This window comes from Ruditapes philippinarum, unplaced genomic scaffold, assembly GCF_026571515.1.
Source record: "Ruditapes philippinarum isolate M1 unplaced genomic scaffold, ASM2657151v2 ctg960_1_1_1_1, whole genome shotgun sequence".
In the NCBI taxonomy this organism is placed as follows: Eukaryota; Metazoa; Mollusca; class Bivalvia; order Venerida; family Veneridae; genus Ruditapes; species Ruditapes philippinarum.
The window spans coordinates 13,295-36,248 of record NW_026855043.1 but is presented as its reverse complement, the minus strand read 5'-3'; the positions used below and the strand labels follow the sequence as shown (position 1 = coordinate 36,248).

Genomic DNA, 22,954 nt, shown 5'->3' with positions numbered 1-22,954 from the left:
AACAACATTTGAAAAAACATCATAAATTGAATAATTAGTTTGCTCCTTCCATGTTTATGATACTATAATGTTTATTCTATCAGATTGAATAATCATTTTGTTCCTCCCATGTTCATGACACTATAATGTTTATTCTATGGTCTGTATTTACAGGCCCAGGCATCAGCTTGATACGTTTGAAACTTTTCCTTCCATATCCATTAGTCTGTAGGTCTACCTACAGCCCAGGCATCAGATTCCAGACCATATTTATAATTATGGTATTTTCATATTTTGTTGTATGGGACAATTACCCATGATGACTAGGAACTTCCCAACTTATAATAAAACCAAGGTTTTGACCATCAAAATGTCATACCAGAAATTGACAGAATAGACAAAGATGAATTTAGTAATATTAGGTATAGTAATAACACAAACAAAATGCAATGTGCAAAGCAATAATGAATGAAAAAGTGCTACAGTTATTGCTGCTCCATCACAATAATTGGAAAATATTTGTCTCAATGATACAGTGCATGACCATGACAGAATACTATTGATAAATGAGAAGAAGTTTTTTTATAGTTTATATGGAAGAAACCAATAAGATGTACATGTACAATGCCTTGATTATTGTTGTAATCTCGCCTTGGTTGAACTTTCAATAAAATTGAAATGGCCAATCTTCGATTGTCTTTAATTGATCACATGGGTAATTTATTACTAAATAATTGTCACAATTTATAGAAATGTTATAAACATGTCATTTTTAATTGAATAAATTTGCTCAGCAATAAATGTTTACGAGGGCTAAGTGACTGTAGGAGGGTGAAAGAGGCCTCCCATCTTGCTTATCTGACGAGTCTGTCAATCTCGAGGGCTAAAAATATACTTGTCTTAATTGTTATGATGTTAACAATAAATCTTCCCACGTGAGGATTGTAATGATACAGCATCTTGTGTCCTTGCGTGGAATTTTTTGTGTATCGTTCATTTATTTTATCGAAGATTCACCAATGGTGGTTTTCTTTTTTCACTCTGTTAAAAAATTTACTTTGATGAAACCAAAAAAAATTGTAATTGAAGTTGGATTTTTTAAATGAAATTGCATGTTAAGAAATAATTGAATGACATGAATAGAATAGATTGTTGCATGTAGTGGACATATGAGACGGTTTTCTCTCGGAATTTTCTTGCATCGTAAAGATATAATGGAAGATAATCCAGCCAGAGTCTCGCGGTATACCAGTTTAATGCCATATCATGTTCGCACCTACGGTATGCATAAACTGAGAGCAGTTCAGCATTTTGTAAGTTAGCTACTTATTTGAAATTTTTGTGTTAGACTCTGAGTTGCCATTTGGTGATTGTCATTGGAATAGAATAATCTTATAAAAAAGATGTTTTTATACTGGACTTTAATTGGATAAAATTGATAAAAAAATTGTAATCAACTAAAAAAATTATTTCTTTGATAATTTTTGTTTGGTGTTTAAAATGTGAGATTGTTGAAATTCACTTTAATGGTAAGGAGATGTAAATGTTTGTATTGAGTATGTATTTTTGTGATTCATAATACAAGAAATTATATGCTTTAAGTTATGAAGAACGATTTGATTTCTAAAGTTTTATAACTTTTGATTGTTTGATATTATAGCTTTACCCCATTTTTTATAATTGAGCCGCGTCACGGCAAAACCAACATAATGGGTTTGCGACCAGCATGGATCCAGACCAGCCTGCGCATCCGTGCAGTCTGATCAGGATCCATGCTGTTCGCTTATGGACCTTATAACAAGTAGAGAAACTCAGCCGATAGCGAACAGCATGGATCCTGATCAGACTGCGCGGATGCGCAGGCTGGCCTGGATCAATGCTGGTCAAAAACGCACTATTGGTTTTGTTGTGACGCGGCTCATATGTTTTGGTCATATCACTATGGCCAATCCAGCTAAATGGCTTTTCTGGATAACTTACCAGTAATTATTTAAATTCATCACAAGTGACCGTCTGCTTATCCCACATTATTTCTGAATCGGCGATTAGAGACAAATGACCGTTAAAATTCAATGTCCGTGATCAATTATTGTCATGGAGAAATTTCATGTTGTGTAAGAATCGAACCAGCGACCCCTCGTGGTATACTGATCTCATGCTCTTGCTATTGACGCGAACAATGTATGATAATTTCTTTGTTTACTTGTAGAAGTACCGTGACCTATTTAAGTGCATGTTTTTACGACTCCTGAGACAAAAATGTTATATATATCAAATTACAATTAATTAAGAGCTATCAATACGGCGGTAGTCAAACTGTGGGAAAAATACCAAAATACCGCACCAAATAAAATGTATCTATCTTAAACAATAGAAGTTGTCATAGACTGTTTAATTATAAGACTTAGTTATTGTTTAAACCAATTACTATTATTGTTTATAAATAGATTTTTATCCGAATGTTTTGACTAATTCAGTGCATATGTAGACTGTGATTTTAATCTGTTTTCAATGTTATTAAGATTCTATTACAATTAATTTTATATTTAGATTTAGATTTTTTATTTATTTTGTCAACACAGAGTGCACTATGAATTTAATTACTTAATGATTGACATCTGAAGTTTATTGGAAGTTTATTGTTCAGTGCACAATTTGAATGCTCAAATTGAATCGTTAATCTTAGATTTAACAGAAAAAACAAACTTTGTGATGTAATGCAATATACCATGTAATTTGTTAATTCCTTTGAGGTTTTTAAGTGGCAGAAATGAAGGACATGCCTATTTTATGCTTAATATGAGGGATGTCCCAAGAAATCATGGACCAAACCTGCAACTATTTCAATTTTGTGGTAATTTGTCGTTCTTTAGGGATTCCTAACTTCTGTATTTGACAAAGTAACTTTAAAAAAGTTTAGAAATTATTTTTAAGTATTAATTCTTCATTTTTATTAAGTTTTTTCTCAGCGTTATTTTGATATCTATTTTCTGATTATAAAGACATATGGTATTGCTTGCTTATGAGATACTATCTTTAATTCAGCATTTTAAACTGCAAAAAATCCTTCCAAGATATTATCTGCAATTTTTACTAACCACCCCCATATATATAAAAGACTCCTGGAAATGGTTTACATGTGTTTTTAATTGGTGTATTTAGGTCAATGTAATATTAAAGGAAGTAAGGATGATAGCATTGTATTGATATATTGATGTCATTGTTTATAGTACTGATAATACAGAGGCCAATTATCGTGAAACTGTAGATTGTTTACATAGATTTTTTGTCCACAGATTGTAATTCAGCCATTTTTATCTTGCTATACAAAGATTTGGTCTTAGATTGGTTGACATTGTAGTAACATAATTACTGTTTTTTATTAATGAAAACAGCAAAATCAATTAATTGTAATTACCAAATGTTCTCCCTTAATTGTTTCTTTAAAGTGGAATTATTATTGACATGTACTTACACTTTATTGAAGCTTCATTAATTGATAAGATATGTTAATGAACTGTTCATTGCATGTTATATAATGCAACTTTGACAGCTTAATGGGACACATTTCATCCACTGGGTGGATGGGGGAAGGGGGTTAGGATGGGGTAGTTTCTAGTCTAATAAAGTAACGCTTTAAAAGTCTCTGTGAAGAATTATTGTTTATCAATAAAAAATACAGTCAAACTGCATGTTTTACAGGGCAAATCTTTGTTGTATTGAAATAATTTGTTGCATTGTAGAATTTGAAAAAGGAAATAAAAGAAGATATGTTTTTCATTAGGAGGCAGACATTTTACACAGGTTTTACAGTACTTTCAAATAACTCATTAGACAAGGTCTTACAACTACTTCTCACTTTGTGGTATTAACTTTGTGGTGGCCTTTTTTACATATTTGACTGTATTTCACTGTAATATTATATGGACAAGAAGATTTATTATGCCTTTTTAGTGCTTTTTAAACATTCTTAAAACCTCTATTGTTAACTTGTTTTCAAGTTTGTTTATAAAGTTTTAAAGTTTCTATATATGAATGAAAATTGATTGAAACTAATTCATATATAAATTCTTGAAAATTTAACAAGTTTAATTTTATAAAGTAAATGACCATAGTGAAATTATTCCAAATAAATGTATGAAGTGACTGTTTTTAAATTATAATAAATTGTTTGTTGGTTTGAACGAAGCTATATATTTTATGGGTAATTAAAACAACATTTTAAACGCAATAATTCTTTTTCTCTTTATCCTGATTATTTATCAACAACCCTTTTATTACTTTGCAATGAAAAAAAACTCCATACACACCGGTCTTTTTATGAAAGCTGTTAAATTTATAGGCACAATAAATTGAAAACTTATATAGAAAAACATTGTTCAGTAATATATTTTTACTTTTCAGGCCTGTCAATGCAATATTTGAAGGGTTATAGAAAAAAAGTTGATCATTGGAGCTAATCTTTATTTACTTTATATGATTGGGCACGCTAAATAGGCAGTTTTCACCTATAGATATTTACATGTAACGGTACTAGATATATATTATACATGTTGTATCTATTGTCCTGTAACCATTCTAGACTAGACAATGTCGTTACATTTTTGCTTGATATCTCGTTAAATGACGATGATTTTCAATTAAGCATTGTTCAGGAGAGAAGTGATTTTTGATCAACTGTGAACGTTTGATTAAAAAAAAAAGTTAGATCAATTTTTATTTGATCGTTGAATCTAGTTATACAATTGATTTTGATACAGTCTGTGCGTTACGTAACAATGACTGTCATTGTGACATTCGCTTCGTGAATTTTGTTTTTTGTTTTTGTTAATTTAATTGTGAGATTTCTTATTTTGTGGATTTTATTTCTTGCGAAGTAAAGAAAAATAATGGCAGCGACAACTGCAGCTAATGTTAAAATAAATCGGGAGGCTCAGATGGTAAGAATACGTTTTTTAAATTGGTTATATTTTTCTAAATTTTTTTTTTATTTTAAGAAAAAAAAATGTTTTTCAGCAGTTGATTTTCTCCCTTCTCCAGGTTTCATAATAACATTTAATAAAAACATATAAATATGGAAAGAAATAAAATATAGGAGTGTTATAAACAGTGATTTAGTGACTTGAAATCTAAATTTTTAAGTATCTAAATTTTTAAGTGAATAAAACTCTTGATACAATTTGAATAGTAAGGCAGGTCCTTAATTGAGTAATTATATAGAAAAATTGTGACAATTATTAGATGGCATTATTTAACACAATACTTATGTTTTTACCTTGATAATTAGTCTTCCTTTTATATAAGGCAATTTATATTTAGGCATTTTGTAAGATCATGAACTAGCTTTAGAATTATTTGATTATTATGTAGTTATGTAACTATTACAATTTCCTTTGTGTGATTTCTTCACTTCATAAGTTTGTTATGTAACTTAAGCATTATGACTAAAATACAAATAAGCAGTTTTTAATCTACAATAAATTAAAATTGATTACCAGTTTCTTCATAGTCTTCAGAAAAATAAATGTAAAATGATATTGAATCATTTGTTGTTAAAACATTTGAGCCGCGCCATGACAAAACCAACATAATGGGCTCGCGACCAGCATGGATCCAGACCAGCCTGAGCATCCGCGCAGTCTGATCAGGATCCATGCTGGTAGCAAACACATTATGTTGGTTTTGTCATGGCGCGGCTGATTTAATATGACCCATTTTGATGTGTCAAGTTTTTTTTCAGAACTGTTTGTTATTCTGTCTGTTCATTATTTTGAAATTTTCCCTTAGAATTAGCCAATGGTTTTGTCCAGCAAGTCTATTGAATGTATTTAGCGTGGTGATGTTTAAACAAGAACTATTATTACAATATGAACGATTGATCCGGAATTATTTATTAACGTCTTAAGAAACGAGTGGTAAATTTGTTCTTTGTTCTATTATTCATGATGTTGGCACTATAAATTAGTGTGATCGCTACTGGCCAGTTCATTTGTCGTAAATGGTCAAAATTACTGAAGCTGCGACCCGCATTGTTAATCTCCGTATACAGAAACATTCCGTGTGCGAGGGATGTTTTAGACAAAATATTTTGATAGTTTACAATATAAGAATAAGCGGAAATTTATTTGGACTTAAGTGTTGGGTTTTGAACTTAGATAATTTCATACCTCATGTTACATGGGTGGATAATAATCTTTGAATCTCGATAATTATGCAGATGTTTGAGATTTTATTATTAGATTGATTGAAGTATATTCTTTTGGCCTAAGAAAAACATGAGTGATTTTCGTAGTGCCAGTCAGACATCATTTGTTGATCCTTCAGTTGTTAAGGCAAGAATATTAAGTAAGGTAAGGGTTTTTAGCTATAACAGTTTGGTGATTGTTTCTTATTGCTAAATTGAACAGTGAAGTATGTTGGTTTGGGTATCATATCAAAGCTTATGTAAGATTCTTTTGGAAAGAAAATTTGTGATTAATCAGAATAAGAGAAGATGAAAATTATGGGTCAGAGTCTATATATTTTGGCTGGAATTTTATTTTTTGAATCATTGAATAGCTAGTTATTAAAAATATTTTTTGGATGAAAATGAGTCATGACCCAGAGAAATAAATGATTTCAGTTGTGTTAAAGCATTGCTTTTAAATTAATTGTGAAATCTTAAAATTCTGATTCATTGGCTCAACTATAGGTTTTGTTTATTTAATTGTAGTAATCAAAGTCTAAAATATGTTTCTGTTTGTATAAATAACAAAATATGTTTTTGTTTATTTAATTGTTCAAATTATTACTCAAGATTTATGTGCTTTGTGACATTTAACTACCTTGGATATTGCCTACAGTTTACTAGTGTTGTTCCGATTGTCGCAAGTCGCCGATTATCAGTTACTGTTATGTAAAGCGACAATAATCGATTCACAAAAATGTGTTCAGCGACTTCGTCGAAAATATTTTAAGTATCAAAGGGAATTAATTCTGACGGTAATTTTCTTTTAGGAACACCTCGCCGATTGCAAAAATATCATCTCAGAGACAATTTAGAGTTGAACAGGATCAGTACCTGATGTAAACAATAGTAATATAATGTGATGCGAATGTTATTATTTGACATCTATTGAAAATAAAATCTATTTCGTAAAATTATGACTATATAAGGTTAAAAATGTGTTGAAAAGTGCTAAATGAAGTTCAAGTTACTGAATATAATCAAGTGCCTTGGGAAGGATTGTTACTTCCCTATTTCTTTTTAACGCGACTTTATTCGAAAAGTTATCGATTATGTCCCAACCGATTGAACCGATGATCGATTGGGACAAATTTCATCCGATTTCTATCACTACAGTTTACATTAACACTGAGTGAGTTTGCATGATCCATGACAAAAAGAAAATTACCCTATACACATTAAAGCGCGATCAATACACCTTTGTAATGTGAAAGAAATGCAATGATTTATTCATGTTCAATACTTTTTTAGTTATTCTGGATTGAGTTTCAAGTTTGATATATATATACATTTACACTATATTTATACAGTGTTCCTACTTTCTAACAATAGAAGGTTAAGGAATGTCACATTTCAAGTCATTTAAATGATTATTGTTAAGGCAGCTTTGAATTTAAATTTGATCTCAGTTTTTAAAAGAAAAACAACATATTTTAATGAAATTGGTAGCTAAATGGTAGATAACTTAGTAACTTTTTAGTAGATATGATTTTTTTGTCTCTGCACCTTCCCCCCTGCAAAAATATGAATTATTACTGCTGTACCTTATACCCCTGCTCCCCTACAAAAGATTTATTTAAGGAACGGAATGGTAAGTGACAAAGTTAATAGAAATCTTATCATTTTTGGATTATTTGTACTTGAATGACCCATTTTTAAAATTGTTAAAAATTTATCTTAAGCCATAGGATAGTAAAAGTATAATTTTTGATATGACTATGGAAAGAAAATTCCCCATATTGATTCTATCCAATAATGCAATGAAATTTGAAAATTGATTTATCAAGTACAGGGAAAGAAACTAAACAAAGTTTGTGTTCTTGATCAAACATTGTAGATCTCTCATTATTTACAGTTGCTAAGGGGGAGGTTTAACTAAATAATACCTTGGTCAAACTTAACCTATAAATATTGATAGAACCTATGAATGGAAAGTATACAAAATATTGTCTGTTTAAAACTGTTCAATTCTCCCTTACAATATGAAAGGAAATAATCAACTTTTTTCCCCCTTCTGTATTTGATATTTTTATAAAAGATTTCAGAAAAAAATGAAGTTATATGGTGAAAATAGTTACTGTTTGTTTACACTTAACCAAATTTTCTCATCCAAACAATTAATAAGATTGTAACAATGTAACAACTGTGACGAAAAGGCTATGTGAATACAAGAGTATGACATTAATATAATATAAAATGGTCTTTCTTTATTTCTATTCTTACCCAAAGTACAATCATGCAAACCTTTTTAAAAGATCTGTGCTGATGTGTGAAAAAAAAAAAGTTTTATTACAATACTGATGGCAGAATATATATTGATCTGATGTATTTGAGTATTTTACTGTAAGTTTGCCATACAATTTAGTTGAATTGAAGTTCATTATAACTGTTTTTAACTGTATCTTATAATTAAGCAACAATTAGTTTCAAGTGAAATGTGTTTTATTATTCCAAGAATGTGTTTAGATATTTGAATGGTCAAGAAAGAGATATTGAGTCCGAACTTGTCATTGATATGTTCAGGTGATCCCAGGAAGCTGAAACTAGTCCAGTCTTGCAACTTGTTCATTTGAAGCTTGTTTTGGGATGCAAACAAGTTGAGATTAGTATTTTACCTCCAGAATATGATACATACACCCTCTGATTGATACACATATACAATGTTTTACAGGATATGGGCTGCTGCTTACTCAGTTTATGAAATTTTTACATTTACTTTAGTTTAAAAAAAAAAATTGTATAGTGTGATTGTGAAGATTTAGCTTGTACCACTCTTGTATCTGCATCCCAAAAACTAACAAAAACTGGTGCCGTAAGTGGAAAGATGCCCTTTGACCCCAGCAGGGCTCAAATTCACTATCTGAGAGTAGAGAGGCAGACACTAGCCACATGGCTACCAATCCCCGTATAAATTTCTAAATTTGTGAGCAATATGAAGGAAATGGGTTTCTTGCATATCAGACTGGCGTTTCCGTTAGTTTTACCCATGCCGGAAATTTCATCTGGCATGGGGGGTTCCAGATGAGTCGCGTGCTGTACAATGGCACGATAAAGATGACGTCATTTTACCGTTATGAATGATTTTGTAATTCATACGCTGTTGAATGAAAGTAGTTACGGTTGTAATGATATAAATTTTCATTGAAAATAAAGATAAAGAATTTAAAATATAATGGAAAATGGTAGAATATGCAAGAAAAAATATCTGACATATGTTTGCGGTTCAGATCGGAATATCCGTCCCTCGGTCACCCGCCCATGGGCGGGTCAACTCGGGACGGATATTCCGATCCGAACCGCAAAATATGACAGATATTATAATTCCCTAGAAACAACCATTTCATTACAGGTTCTAGATATGAAGTCCTGCTGCATTTTTTTAATGCTTTCAAAAGAGTTACAGATGAAGGAAAAATAACACAATTGTAAATTGTAATACTGTATGAAAGTTTAATGATAATTATTTTTATGAGAAAAAAAGAATAGGAAAATTTGTTTTATTGTAACAGTGGCTTACATGAAGACAATGGAAGAGGCCATAATAAAGGTATCACTGATTGACATTGCTTTTAACAGTTTTCATTTTTATTTTACAGCAAAAGTTGAAGGAGGAGAGAGAAGCAAAACGGCAACATCTCGATGAACGTCATATTTACATCCTCCAAACTGTTGCCGACAGTCTCGGCTTGGAACTCTCTGAGGTGGAAGATTGTATTCTTGAAGGCACTCAGGTATAACTAAAGACTTAATTGATATTGCATCATGATTTATAATGTAAATTAAAGTTTTTTACTAATTGATATATAATGAAATACTTAAGTTGATTTTCTACTTGATAAAAATTAAGAATTGCATCATTTTTGTCATACAGGCTTGAGAAATCATCTGTTGAGTTAGTGTAAGTCATTGTAAAAATTACTTGGAACCATTTCTATACTGCACATTCAGGAGGGGCGTCATTAGAAGAGTTGTTAAGGTTGCTAACTTGTCCCTCATCCCTCAGTCCCTGTGGGACCTCAACCCTCAGTCCCTGTGGGTTTGAATCCCAAGAGGGACTCAAGTTGCTTTCTTTAATGTAAGGAAGCTATCCAGCTAGCTACCCTGGGGCCAGCTTGTGTCTCAGATCTTCATTTCCCAGTAAAGCTGTTAAGTTGCCAATGTCAGTGTGACTAAAAGCCAGACCAAAACAAGATCTGGAGCAGACCAGGTAACAGGATTGATGTTAGTAAATGATGCCCTGAAGGTAATTAGTAATAAACCACAATATATAATTAAATTTCAGATTGAGACCATGGATTTGTTCCTTGACCCAAAAGGTAAACCAGGAACCAACCAGCTTATGTTTTACTACCAGGAACCAGAAGACAAGGAACCTCATGGTATGTATCTCTTGTTGTCATGGAGATTGCAGAATATTTGATTTTATGAAATAGGAGTGCCAGACCACATAGAAGTAGAACATGTGCTTTTACATCAATGTCTGTTGGTGGAGAAAATGTGTTACTTTTTTTGAAACTTTTTGTTATATTTTGTGAAAATACATGTATATAGATACATTATTAGATTTAATATCATAAGGATAGGAGTAAAGGGCTTCCTTGAAATGTGATTTTTATTTTTCTATGTTCTTAAGATAGGTTTAATGTACCATGTATTTTTGTTGAAATGACAAAAAATTAAAAAATTTTAGTGATGTAAGGATATGTAATGATCTAGAAAGATCAAATGCACATTGGTGGTGGGAGCACACACCAAAATGTTTTGGTTTTTATTTTCTCTCCATTGATAGCAATATTTAGATATTTTTGCCCATTTACTCTATTTTGAAACTTCCAAGCTAGCTAGAATAGTACGCAAGAAAACTAACTTTCAGATATTCGTTAACTTTAACTAAGTGAAGTTAACTTCAACAAACTGACTTTTGTTTCATCATGCTTTAAGTGAATATATTAAACCTTTCAACTTGTGGCATATTATTCTGTGTGAAAAACTCTTTTCATGTTAAGTAGTTAAGAACGGAAAGGCAATTTGCCATATAAATATATGTATGATTTAATAGCTCTACACACAAAACTGCAACTTAAGGAGGACCTTGGTTACACAACCTGCCTAATAAGGCTATAATTTGTCTCCTGCCTACTCTACATTAAGCTTTATTTAAAGACCCTATATCTCCTTGACCCCTCTTTTTGTCAAGGAAAACAACAGTTTCATTTACAAAAGAGGTTTTTTTAATATATATAAATTTGACCATATTTAGGAGAATGTATCATACAAAGACATACATAAATATTGGAAACATTTAACTGACAATAAATAGTTTCATCATAGCGAATTAGGTTTGCTGAAACAAGACATAAAGACAGACATGATTGCAATCAATTCTAATTGTTTTGAATTACTGAAAAACTTGGAGAATAGACGGGAGGCTGGGATTTTGAAATTTTTATTTTCTGTGTGTTTGTGTTATATGTTCATATTATATGTTGACAACATATGTGTTTATATATGTGTTTTGTGTAACCCATTGTATGTTTTCAGCAGTGGGATTTCGTTTACACCATCCCTCGGAGAAAGACGAGCGCAAGAAAAGTAACCCATGTATGCTTTCATTGTCTATCATTGTTACATCACTGTTACTAACATACTTTAACATGGTATATTGATTATAAGAGTTATTCCCCTTGAAAAATATCAAATATTTGAGTTATACCCCTTGAAAAATATCTAGATATTGGAGTTATTCCCCTTGAAAAATATCTAATATTTGAGTTATAACCCTTGAAAAATATTCAATATTAAATTTTGTCAACTGCATTATATTTAACTTCCATAAATTCATACTAATCACACTTTAGCAGTAATTTTAAACTTCTCTTTACGTTTACTACATCTAAAGATTGAAATTTAAGATAGTTATAATGTGTCTCCGGTTAGTGCAATATTGCCATTTTTTATTGTGTATGTGGCAAGTTCCGTAAAGAATGCCAAAGAAGTGCCCAGACTTGGGAGAGTCACAGGCCAAGCATTTATCATTAGACTGATGTATGCCTTTGTATGGTCTAACAGTATCTTCAGCAGAAGATGCAGTGACTGATCAAAAAGATGAATTTAAATACAATATGTCAATATACCATGCTGAAAACATTCCCCATTTTTATTGTGCATGTATATATCCCCCACTAACCTGATTTCATTTTATATTTTACAGCATCTGCACTTTGACTACAATATTTATTTCAGATATAATCAGTCTGTATACTAGTATCAGTTCAAATCAAATATCTCTGCCTTGAAAAAAATGTCTGTTTTAGATTTCCTAAGGGGTGTTTTCCATTTAGTAAGGTCATTGAATTCAACCCTTGTCTTGCTAAGTTCTTAGTTGGAATTGCCCATCTTTCAATCTGGACAAAACTATTCACCATTTCTACAGAAAATTTCAAAATATGTGCTGACTGAATAGTGACCAGTGCAGACCATGATTAGATTACATGTATATGCTGGCTGATCTTGGTCTGCACTGGTTGAATGGGTAGAATGTGATACTGTCAGTCAGCAGGCAGCTCAGAGTTACAGATATTTAGACAAAAAATAGGCAAAAAGTTCATACTTTTTCAATAGATTGCATAATTATTCACTTGCATGTATTTAGTCCAGGGTTGAAGCTAAAATTCAGGATAAGTTGGAAATATAGGCACAGACATTTTTTTGGCCTCATTGTTTTGTGTTACTTCTAATCATTTTCAGTAAGCATATTTAGATTTGTAGTTGATAAAGTTGTAAGAATGATTAAGTTCATTTTATCATCTTCAGGTAAATTAAAATATCATGAGGTTAGTTGTAGTTTTAAGATCAGTCTGAACCAGTCCATTCATATCATCAGGAATAACTTTAATGTATTCAGACTGGAAATCTGTAAATTATTCAGATTGGAAAGTTTAAGAATAAAGAAATACAGTTGTATAGACTAGTAAGAAGTAACCTAATAGCAAAGTTGAGGGCTTCAGCAATATTAACCATCTTTGATATTATATTGTGCATTAAAACCCATATAAATGTACTCATTTCTTAAATAGTTAGATTTCTTTAGAAAATGACTTTATAAAGATTCTTTAGAAAGTGATGTTATACTGTTTATAGTTATGTTTAGATCTTTCTTTAGGGCTTCTGATGTCTTGTAATAGTAGTTATAATATTATAGACTTTTACAGTTCTTTCTTATTTTGTTCATGTTATATATGTAGTCAAGAATTACTGAGGTGACAAGATTTCTTACTGTATATGTACCGTATGTTATTATCACAATCATGTTCCTCTTAGTTTATATGAATATCTTTTGGTTTTAATAAGAGAACTTTTGCAAGTTTTGATAGGGAAAATGAGAAATATGAGAACTTTGTCTTTTTTATTGTATTAAGATAAGTTATTCATTAAAAAGGTACCCTCACAGTTTTAAATTTTGCCATTGGTCATAAGAGATAATTCTTGTAATTGTCAAAAAATGATATTTTCTAAATGAATGTCTTTTAATAGTATTTTGAATTAGCGTTATTCTAAATGCTGATTTATTTAGTAATTTTCTTGGATTGTTCATGGCAGAAATAATGCTTTGGTCATACAGCATCTTACCAGAATTACTGTTGTTGGAACCAAACCAATTGTGCCCATCCAAACATTATAAAATTATGGCTGAAGCAAGCTTAAGTTAGCAAAATATTTTCATGATTATAGTAATATATAAATATTCTATATCCCCTACAGAGATCCCAACCAACTACATGTACTACATTGGTATTACTTACATTGTACCAAGGAATTTTAACCCCTTTGTAATGTATGTCCTTAAACATTACTTGAATCAAACATTTTCAGCAAGATATCAAATTGCTTCTATAAGGAAGTCAATCTTAAATTGAACGGTGCAACTGTTAATAAAGTTTTTTATGCTTCACACAGTTTTACATCAAGTATTTTCAGACTTTACGGCTGTGTTTTACAATGATGTTATAGATGTTTTAGAGAGTGATATTTAAGATTTCAAACTTTAATTAAGCTGCTGGTAACATGATAAACAGGAAGTGCATTGCCATATTCAGTATTGTCATATAGGTTGTCTGATGCTATGTAACAAGTTACTTCAAAGAATGTAGTACATACCTAAATTAGATCCTTAAAGAATGGGTTTTTTTCTGGTTTACTCAGAAAAACATGTCTTGAAAAGCCATTGAATGTGTAAAAAATAAATAAATATAAACAGAATGTAAATGTATTGATTGTTTTGCGTCAGTAACCAATGACAAGATCTTTCTGGCTTTCATTTATTATATAATTCCCATATAATATGTCTTGTTTTTCTTTTTTTTCAACTATTTGTCTCTCATTAATGCATGTTTCATTCTTGAAAAAGTGTATGGTTCCAGCCAAGCCTGTATGGGGTCATTGGTCTGACTTACACCATTTTATAAATGAGCTGCGTCACGACAAAACCAACATAATGGGTTTGCGACCAGCATGGATCCAAACAAGCCTGCTCATCCGCGCAGTCTGATCAGAATCCATGCTGTTCGCTATCAGTTTTTCTACTTGTTATAGGGTTTGTAAGCGAACAGCATGGATCCTGATCAGACTGCACGGATGCGCAGGCTGGTCTGGATCCATGCTGGTCGCAAACACACTATGTTGGTTTTGTCATGACACAGCTCAAATATTAAGTAATGCATTGATTATCTTGTTTGACATTTACAGCTGAAATTTTAAGAGGACCTAAAAGCTGAGCAACAAATTTTTTTAAATAGTAACCTATAGCAGGCAATTTGAGTAGGGTTCGTATAGTTTTTTTTCAAGAAAGTTAAATTATGCATTGCAGGTTGATTTATCTGCGTAAGCATTTTGAAAAATGCTAGATATTGAAGAAAATTTTAGAAAATAAAGTATTGTCCTGTCTGTGCAACTTAAAACCCAGCTAAATGCAGTTGATTATTTATTTTGTGTATTATTACATTGAATGAAGTGTGTATAATTGCAATTTATTCCAGTAATCTGATAATGATATAATATTTCCTTGACCTGTTATTGGCACTATTCCTCACTAGTACTTACTTTTGACTTTGTCACATTAAGGTTTCATAATACTGTTATATTTTTCTGTGTAATTTATTTAATATTAAGTACATATTAATCTGTGTTATTTTGAATTAATCCAGGAAAGATTTAATATTTTAAGGTAATGATTATTTATATCAGTGGTATTAAGTTTTTTTTTTTTCAAGAACGCAGATTGACAGGTCATTTCTATATATGTCTTGCAAGAAGTTAATCTTAAAAGAATTCCTGGATTAGTAAGGTCACACAGATTGGTAATCTACTGGATATTTTATTATTAATATATGAACTTAAAATATATTCAAGTTGAAATCAGCAACACCTGTATCATTTCCTTTAATGAAAAAAAGTCATCAAGTTGACCTATTGAAGGAATATATGGACTGGCATCGGTGTCTGATCTTGCCTCACAATGAATACATGTATAAAAAGTTTGTCTTGTCAGTTATAATTAGTCAAATTGCATTTCCCTTTCTCCCTCCCAGGAAAAAAAGGTTTTTTTGAAAGAAGACAGAAAAAAAGAGTTAAAAAAAATGTTTGTTTCAGAAATATGACTAATGTTATGATATTTTAAGTTAAAGCAAGGTACCAAAAGGCAAAACAGTACTCTGTATCCATAATCCTTTGTTAATGGACATATATAGTAATATTTATATAGTTTTATTTCTGATTGTATGATTGTTGTTTTGTTTAGGTTGGAAGGGAAGAGATATCCTTTTTCTTGATTCAGGTGCAAAATTAGTTGATTTTTTCCTTAAATTTTTGTTGTTTTGTTTGTTTTCAGTGGAACATCTAAAAACAGGTCCACCAGCTCAGAAAACACCACGTCAGCTCAAGCCCAAAGTGTTTGTAGCCAATGGTAATGATGTCCCCTTAAAAGGCACCGGCCTGCTGTTCATCAAGACTGGGGAGCCGTCTTCTGTGATCACAGAACAAAACATGGTGAAGGTATGTGATACATGATCATCATTATTTCCTTGTTTTTATTGACAGTTAATTGTATTTTGCAATACATATGTATATATATTAAGGTTTTTGTTCTGGATCAGCATTCCATCATAATCTTGTATAAACCTGACATTCTATGCCATTTTATTCACCGTAAAAAAATATGCAGTTGCACCCTGGTGAGTTCTATTTGTCACTCTGATTTTTTTTTTAGGATGAAAGGTCAAAGATCAAGGTCACTGATACTTGTAATAGCAAAACATAAAATTGATCATTAAATGAAAGTGCATTGACCTGGAAACTTGAAACTGTGTATGCATATGCACTTTGATAAGTTCTACATGCAATACAATTTGGGTCAAAAGTCAAGGTCACTGTGTCATTTACCGAGAAACTTTGAGTCTGTCATTGCATCAAATATTGTGGTTTGTTTTTGCATCAAAAATTATTTTTTATTTGAAATTTGCGATTTACTATCCAGCACTTTGGAAAGTGGAGTGTGCTGCTCTTCAGACATCTCTTGTTATCAAATCCATACAATGTCTAGACATGATTGCAATTTATTCAATTTATTCTTTATCCTTGATTTAAAACATACAGTACTTGTCATAAAATTTGCGTGGGTGTTCATAGGTCTTTTTTTCAATGTCATTTATTGAAAAAAAGAAAAATGAATAAATGTAAATGCTCGATTGATTTTATGATTTATTTTCTAGGATATCAACTTTACTATTCTTGATACCAATGGACACGGACGTAATGGTGCGGGACTCCTACACGCTGTCGAACATCTCTTCTCCAGCATATTCATCCCTGCCCTGAAGAACCTTGACAAAGGATGGGGCGCCCTTGAGTCAAAAGGCTCCACTCAAACCAGGGTTGACTTCCTCAATATGCTAGACTCTTTTGTCTCTGTACTTGTTGGTAGGTATTGTAGCAAATCTTGTGTTGTTTGTTAAATGTTTATTATCATATGCCCAAACATAGGACAGACATTACAGAAAGAACTTACATGAAGGCCCAACCCTTTCACTATTATTTTGAAAACCTGGTTTTTCTGTGTATATTAACATATACATGTATATATTAGCAATGAAATATGATTAAATCAGAAAGACATTACAGCTATTGTTTCAAATAGACAGAAAACTTATTTGACTCTTACTCTGATATTGTGTGCATTGTTTACAGAAACACATTATAAGGTTATTGTTAATTTAATTGCAGACCAAAATGGACAAGTATATGGTGATTTTGAACTGTATTGGACAGACATAGTTATGTTTGTAGTCTTATTATTTGCAATTGTCAATATTCTTAACTCTAATGAACAGACAAAAACTGATTTTATTTACCTGAAATGAAAAGACCTGTAATGCATGAATTATCACATCTCTAAATTGAACATTATTTAGGTGCTCAAGAAAGCTTGAATGAGAAGGTTGAACTAAAGCCATGTGAGACCTATGAGCTATCGAAAGTTCAAAGCCCAGCAGACTACCAGGCCATTGCCAACAGCTCCGAGGCCCTGGAAGGTATTGAGGCGTGCATGTGTGTCTGGATCAAACAGATTGAACAGGTAGGTGTTTTGTTAACATTTCTCATGCTGAATTTGTAGAATAGACTTTTGATATAGACTAAAAATGGAATCGTATAATCACTGTTATGTTTGATTTATATATAAAATATGCAAATGCTTCTATATGAGATACACAAATGTTTTTAATATACAAAATACACAAATATAGAAAGTAGAACAGTCAACAGTATAATCTAGTCAAACTATACATGTATTTTCAGGCTGACATTGCTTTATTTCAGTTTCATAGGTTATATAATGTCCCTCCTTGCATTAAAAAATTTGACTGCATAGAAATATAATTTTCTGTTTGACTGAAGATGTTACATTTACTTAGATTAGCCATTTTCACTTTATAAACTCTTATTGTTCTTCTTGTGGACTTTGTTTAAAAGTTTCTTTTGTACATATCAAATAAAGAACTAGAAATGGCAATAATATCTTGGTAAAGCTGATATGACTGAAAATATTTTGTGTAATATTGTTTCATTTTGACTGGTTGGCTAGATGCATTGAATATAATTCTTGTAATATAAGAATTAATATTTAAGTCAATAATATTTATCCTCATGATCCAACGTCCAGTGAATAACAGTGTAATATATAACAATACCATTTCCAGGTGTTGGCCGAGAGTGAGCAGATGAGGAAAGAAGCAGACGACATTGGACCAAGAGCAGAACTTGACCATTGGAAGAAAAGGATGTCAAAGTTCAACTATCTGCTTGACCAGATCAAAGGGTCAGAGGTCAAGGCTGTCCTTGGTGTCCTACATGCTGCCAAGTCCAAGCTCATTAAGGTGAAGAGAAATTTTGAAACAGTATTTTAAATGCAGATTTAAAAGAACATGATGGATCCAAATACTTGTATTTCTTTTGATATCAATTCCCACTCATTTAAAAGAACATATAATTCTATTATTCTGGTCAGGAAATACAGTGACATGCCATTGTTGTATCAATAATGTCAAGTTAAATATTTCAGAAAGTGAATTATTTAGATATTTCCATTGTAAGAACAGGAAAACTGCCATCTTACCAGCAGTGTATAGATTAGGCTTATAAATGTTCATTACACAAGCAAAAATAAATGAATAAAAATAAACCTAACAATTTACTTAAATTATAAACTTTCTTAACAATGTCATACACAAATTTTGAAACGAAAATATTGAAATTCTGATTTTTTTGTTTTTTTTTTTGTTGTTGTTTAGACATGGCAGGAGCTTGATCGACGTATTACTGACACGGCTAACGAGGCCAAGGACAACGTGAAATTTCTCTACACCTTGGAGAAATTCTGTGACCCTCTCTACAACAGCGATCCTGTAAGTAATCCTGAATCTAGAACGTTATAAAAATCAGTTTATAAAACAATCTGTGGACAAAAGTAAAGATATCTAAGTATATGCATGTTTATTAATACGAAGAACAAGGGAGGGAACCAAAATTATATATAATTTCTTACTGGCTTTATTTCTGATAATGAATTGAAACTAGTTGTTCACTAGCTATATGTAAACTTAAATTTATGCCCATTTTGCCAAATTGTCCTCATAAAATGTTTGGAAAATTTCCTCACATCTTCAGAAAAATGCAGCTTAGTTTAGAGAAATAAGAAAACGAAGTGTATAACTTTATGACAATGTTTGTTGTTATCTACAGGTTGGAATGTTGGAAGGTATCCCTGGTCTGATCAATGCCATCAGAATGATCCACAGTATCTCCAGGTATTACAATACCTCTGAGAGAATGACCTCACTCTTTGTCAAGGTTAGTTATTATTCTATTGTTTTTAACCAGTAAAAAAAACAAAAAAAACCATTTCTCTTGGTATAAGTAAGGAAAGATATCAGAATTTTAGTGCTTCTGTACATTATCTGATGAAGTTTAGCAACAGGAAATATGATGCAACAAATATTTCTAAAAAAATGTTTGAAAGGCTTGTGTCTGTGTGCTTGAAATAAACTTTTGTACCTCAGAATATAACAATCTGGAAAATTAGTTAAAAGTAAACAAGAAAATTGTAAACACTGATTAAAGGGAGAGAACAAGTTTTATTATTTTTCTACCATTGTATATTTGTAAAGAAATTTTAATGTCCTTTGTTTTGTACAGATCACAAATCAGATGATCACCGCCAGCAAGGCTTACATCACAAACGGAGGGTGTGAGACAGTCTGGTCTCAACCTCCGGGCGAGGTCATCAAGAAGCTCAATGACTGTATTCGCCTTAACGAGGAGTATCAACGATGCTTCCACAAGACAAAAGAAAAGCTGGAGAAAATGCCCAATGAGAGACCATTTGAGTTTTCCGAGATGTACATTTTCGGAAAGTTTGACACTTTCACAAAGAGGCTGAAGAATATCATTGCCATCTTTGACATGTTCTCTGTCTACGCGACATTGTCGGAGTCCAAAATTGAAGGTATGTTCAGTGTGGTTTGCTTGTTTTGTAATACCTCTTATGCTACAAGATTGGTGACTTGCTTTTTTTCTTCTTTAAAAGTTGCCTCACCTAAAATGTATTGGATTCTGAAATTAATTCTGTACACATCTTTGTAAGAATAAACAAATCTGGTATAAATCTAAGTATTAATACATTGTTTTACTTTTCAACATCAACAAAATGGCCATATAAACCTCCATTTCGTTACAACAACAATTCTTGTCTGAAATTCAAGTAAAACTCTAGACAATATGGATTATTTCATATTCTTAATCAAAGTCTACAATCCAGATATCAAAGGTTTATTGTCTTGTACTTGTAGGTTTGGAGGTAATGGCCAACAGGTTCAGCGTGATTCAGACACAAATACGTAAAAAGCCGTATGATTTCCTGGACCAGAGGAAACAAGAGTTTGCTGGGGATTACGATGATTTCCAGAGACAGATCAAAGAACTGCATGTAAGTTTTGTCAACATTGATGCTAAATAATAAATAAATAAGAAATAGATAAAGCTGGTTATAAGTCATGGAAGTGATATGTTTATAGTTATAAGTAATGAGTTATAAGTAATGAGCTGAAATTTAATTCAATGACAATTGTAACCATAATATAATTGAAATTACATGTATAATGTTTTAAAGTTTATGCAGGTAGTTATATGGAAGATCTAAACGAAATCCGAGGATATGTCATGGATATGCATTGATTTTTAGCTCGACTTTTCTATGAAAAGGGGAGCTATCCTACTCGCCCCGGCGTCGGCGTCGGCGTTAGCGTTGGCGTCACACCTTGGTTAAGTTTTTCGTACCACCCCACTTTATTTCAGAAGTATTACAAGTATGGCTTTGAAACTTACCATACTTGTTCACCATCATAACCTCCATCTACAGACAAGAGTACATACTCTGTCAAGGTTTTTGACAGAATTATGGCCCTTTTTGACTTTTTTTTTGAAAGTGTATTGAGCTTGGTTAAGTTTTTTGTACCACCTCACTTTATTTCAAAACCATTGGAGGTATTGCTTTGAAACTGACCATACTTGTTTACCATCACGACCTTCATCAACAGACAAGAGGACATAACTCTGTCAAGGTTTTTGACAGAATTATGCCCCTTTTTGACTTAGAAAATACATTGATTATGGGTAAAATCCACTTATTGCCTTAACCCTTTGAGATATTGCTTTGAAACTTTTAATGCTATTTCCCATCATTACCCCCATCTGTACGCAAGAGAAGGTAACTCTGTCAAGGATTTGTTTTAAAAATTAAGGCCTTTTATCGACTTAGAATCTTGGTTAAGTTTTTTGTACCACCTCACTTTATTTTCAAAACCATTGGAGGTATTGCTTTTGAAACTGACCATACTTGTTTACCATCACGACCTTTCATCAACAGACAAGAGGACATAACTCTGTCAAGGTTTTTGACAGAATTTATGCCCTTTTTTGACTTAGAAAATACATTGAATATGGGTAAATCCACTTATTTGCCTTAACCCTTTGAGATATTGCTTTGAAACTTTTAATGCTATTTCACATCATTTACCCCCAATCTGTACGCAAGAGAAAGGTAACTCTGTCAAGGATTTTTTTAAAAATTAAAGGCCTTTTATCGACTTTAGAATCTTGGTTAAGTTTTTAGTACCAGGGTCCACTTTTTGACTGAACTGTTTTTGAGATATTAATTTGAAAGTTGGAATACTTGTTTTACAATCATTGATTCCCAAACATGTCAGCGAGAAGGGGGGCTATTCTGTCAAAGATTTTTTTTTTTGAATTATTTGCCCCCTTAACTTGTCAATGTGTTTTTGTTTATTAGGGGAAAGACTAAAAAAGTCGACATGAGCGCGCTGTCTTTAACGGCGCTCTTTGTTGCTTCATTTTTAACACATTAATATAGAAGTGTGTGGTTTTAAATTTCAAAGAAAATAAGGGGCTTGATTTGGGGAGATGTTTGCAACCAAAATTTTACATCTTTTCAATTGTGTTTTATTTAATGAAGAAAAACCCATATTAATCTAATGTCTGTTTTCATGTAAAAGGAAAAAATTTTTGTTATTTTTTCGAAAAATTGGTTTAAAATGTAACTACTTTCATTTTTCAGCCCAAACAGTAAAGTTTTGGGATTTTTTATTCTATAAAGAATTTGTTTTTTTTTCCATACACGGAACCAACACTGTGAAGTTTATAGGGACAAGGAATTTGAGAAATCCGGAACGCGTGCCATAAATTTCTGTTGCATTGAAATTTTGAGAAACCCTGAAGCTCCCTAACCTAAACCAATACACAGGAGAAATATCAGGAGAATTCTTCGCTCACAGGGTATGGTAAAGATATTGAGAGGGATTGTCCAAAATACCAAAGAACAAAGACGAGCCTCCAGGTAGCCCAGAAGATTTTACCTCCCATTGCAGGTAATTTAAAACTTCTTAAGATTAAATTCTAATTTTACCCCTTTGGCAGTCAACCCGGGGTAAATAATCCTTTCAAAGGAAGAAAAACTGTATCCCTCATGTAAGACTCAACCCAAACCGATTCTCTTGGTAATTTTTGTTGTTGATTTAATAGCCTGTCCGAGGGATCATTTGTTTCCAGAGAGTTTTTAAAACTTTTTTTTATTAAAAACAGTATTTTTTCAAGAAAAAAAATTTTTTGGTGGTTGAATTTTAC

The 22,954-nt window shown here is 31.7% G+C and overlaps 1 protein-coding gene across 1 annotated transcript in view; it reads left to right on the top strand.

Moving 5' to 3' along the window:
• Positions 1-22,954, top strand: part of LOC132741943 (dynein axonemal heavy chain 5-like) — a gene marked incomplete at its 3' end in the record, with an annotated part of 44,962 nt that overhangs the window by 12,526 nt on the left and 9,482 nt on the right. Inside the window, exons 2-13 of the mRNA XM_060730216.1 lie at positions 9,802-9,936; positions 10,488-10,584; positions 11,747-11,806; positions 16,092-16,255; positions 16,972-17,179; positions 17,671-17,834; positions 18,457-18,633; positions 19,048-19,161; positions 19,499-19,606; positions 19,952-20,261; positions 20,605-20,741; positions 22,575-22,698. Coding sequence (XP_060586199.1) covers positions 9,802-9,936; positions 10,488-10,584; positions 11,747-11,806; positions 16,092-16,255; positions 16,972-17,179; positions 17,671-17,834; positions 18,457-18,633; positions 19,048-19,161; positions 19,499-19,606; positions 19,952-20,261; positions 20,605-20,741; positions 22,575-22,698 — 1,798 coding nt within the window. The remainder of the gene's footprint in view (positions 1-9,801; positions 9,937-10,487; positions 10,585-11,746; positions 11,807-16,091; positions 16,256-16,971; positions 17,180-17,670; positions 17,835-18,456; positions 18,634-19,047; positions 19,162-19,498; positions 19,607-19,951; positions 20,262-20,604; positions 20,742-22,574; positions 22,699-22,954) is intronic.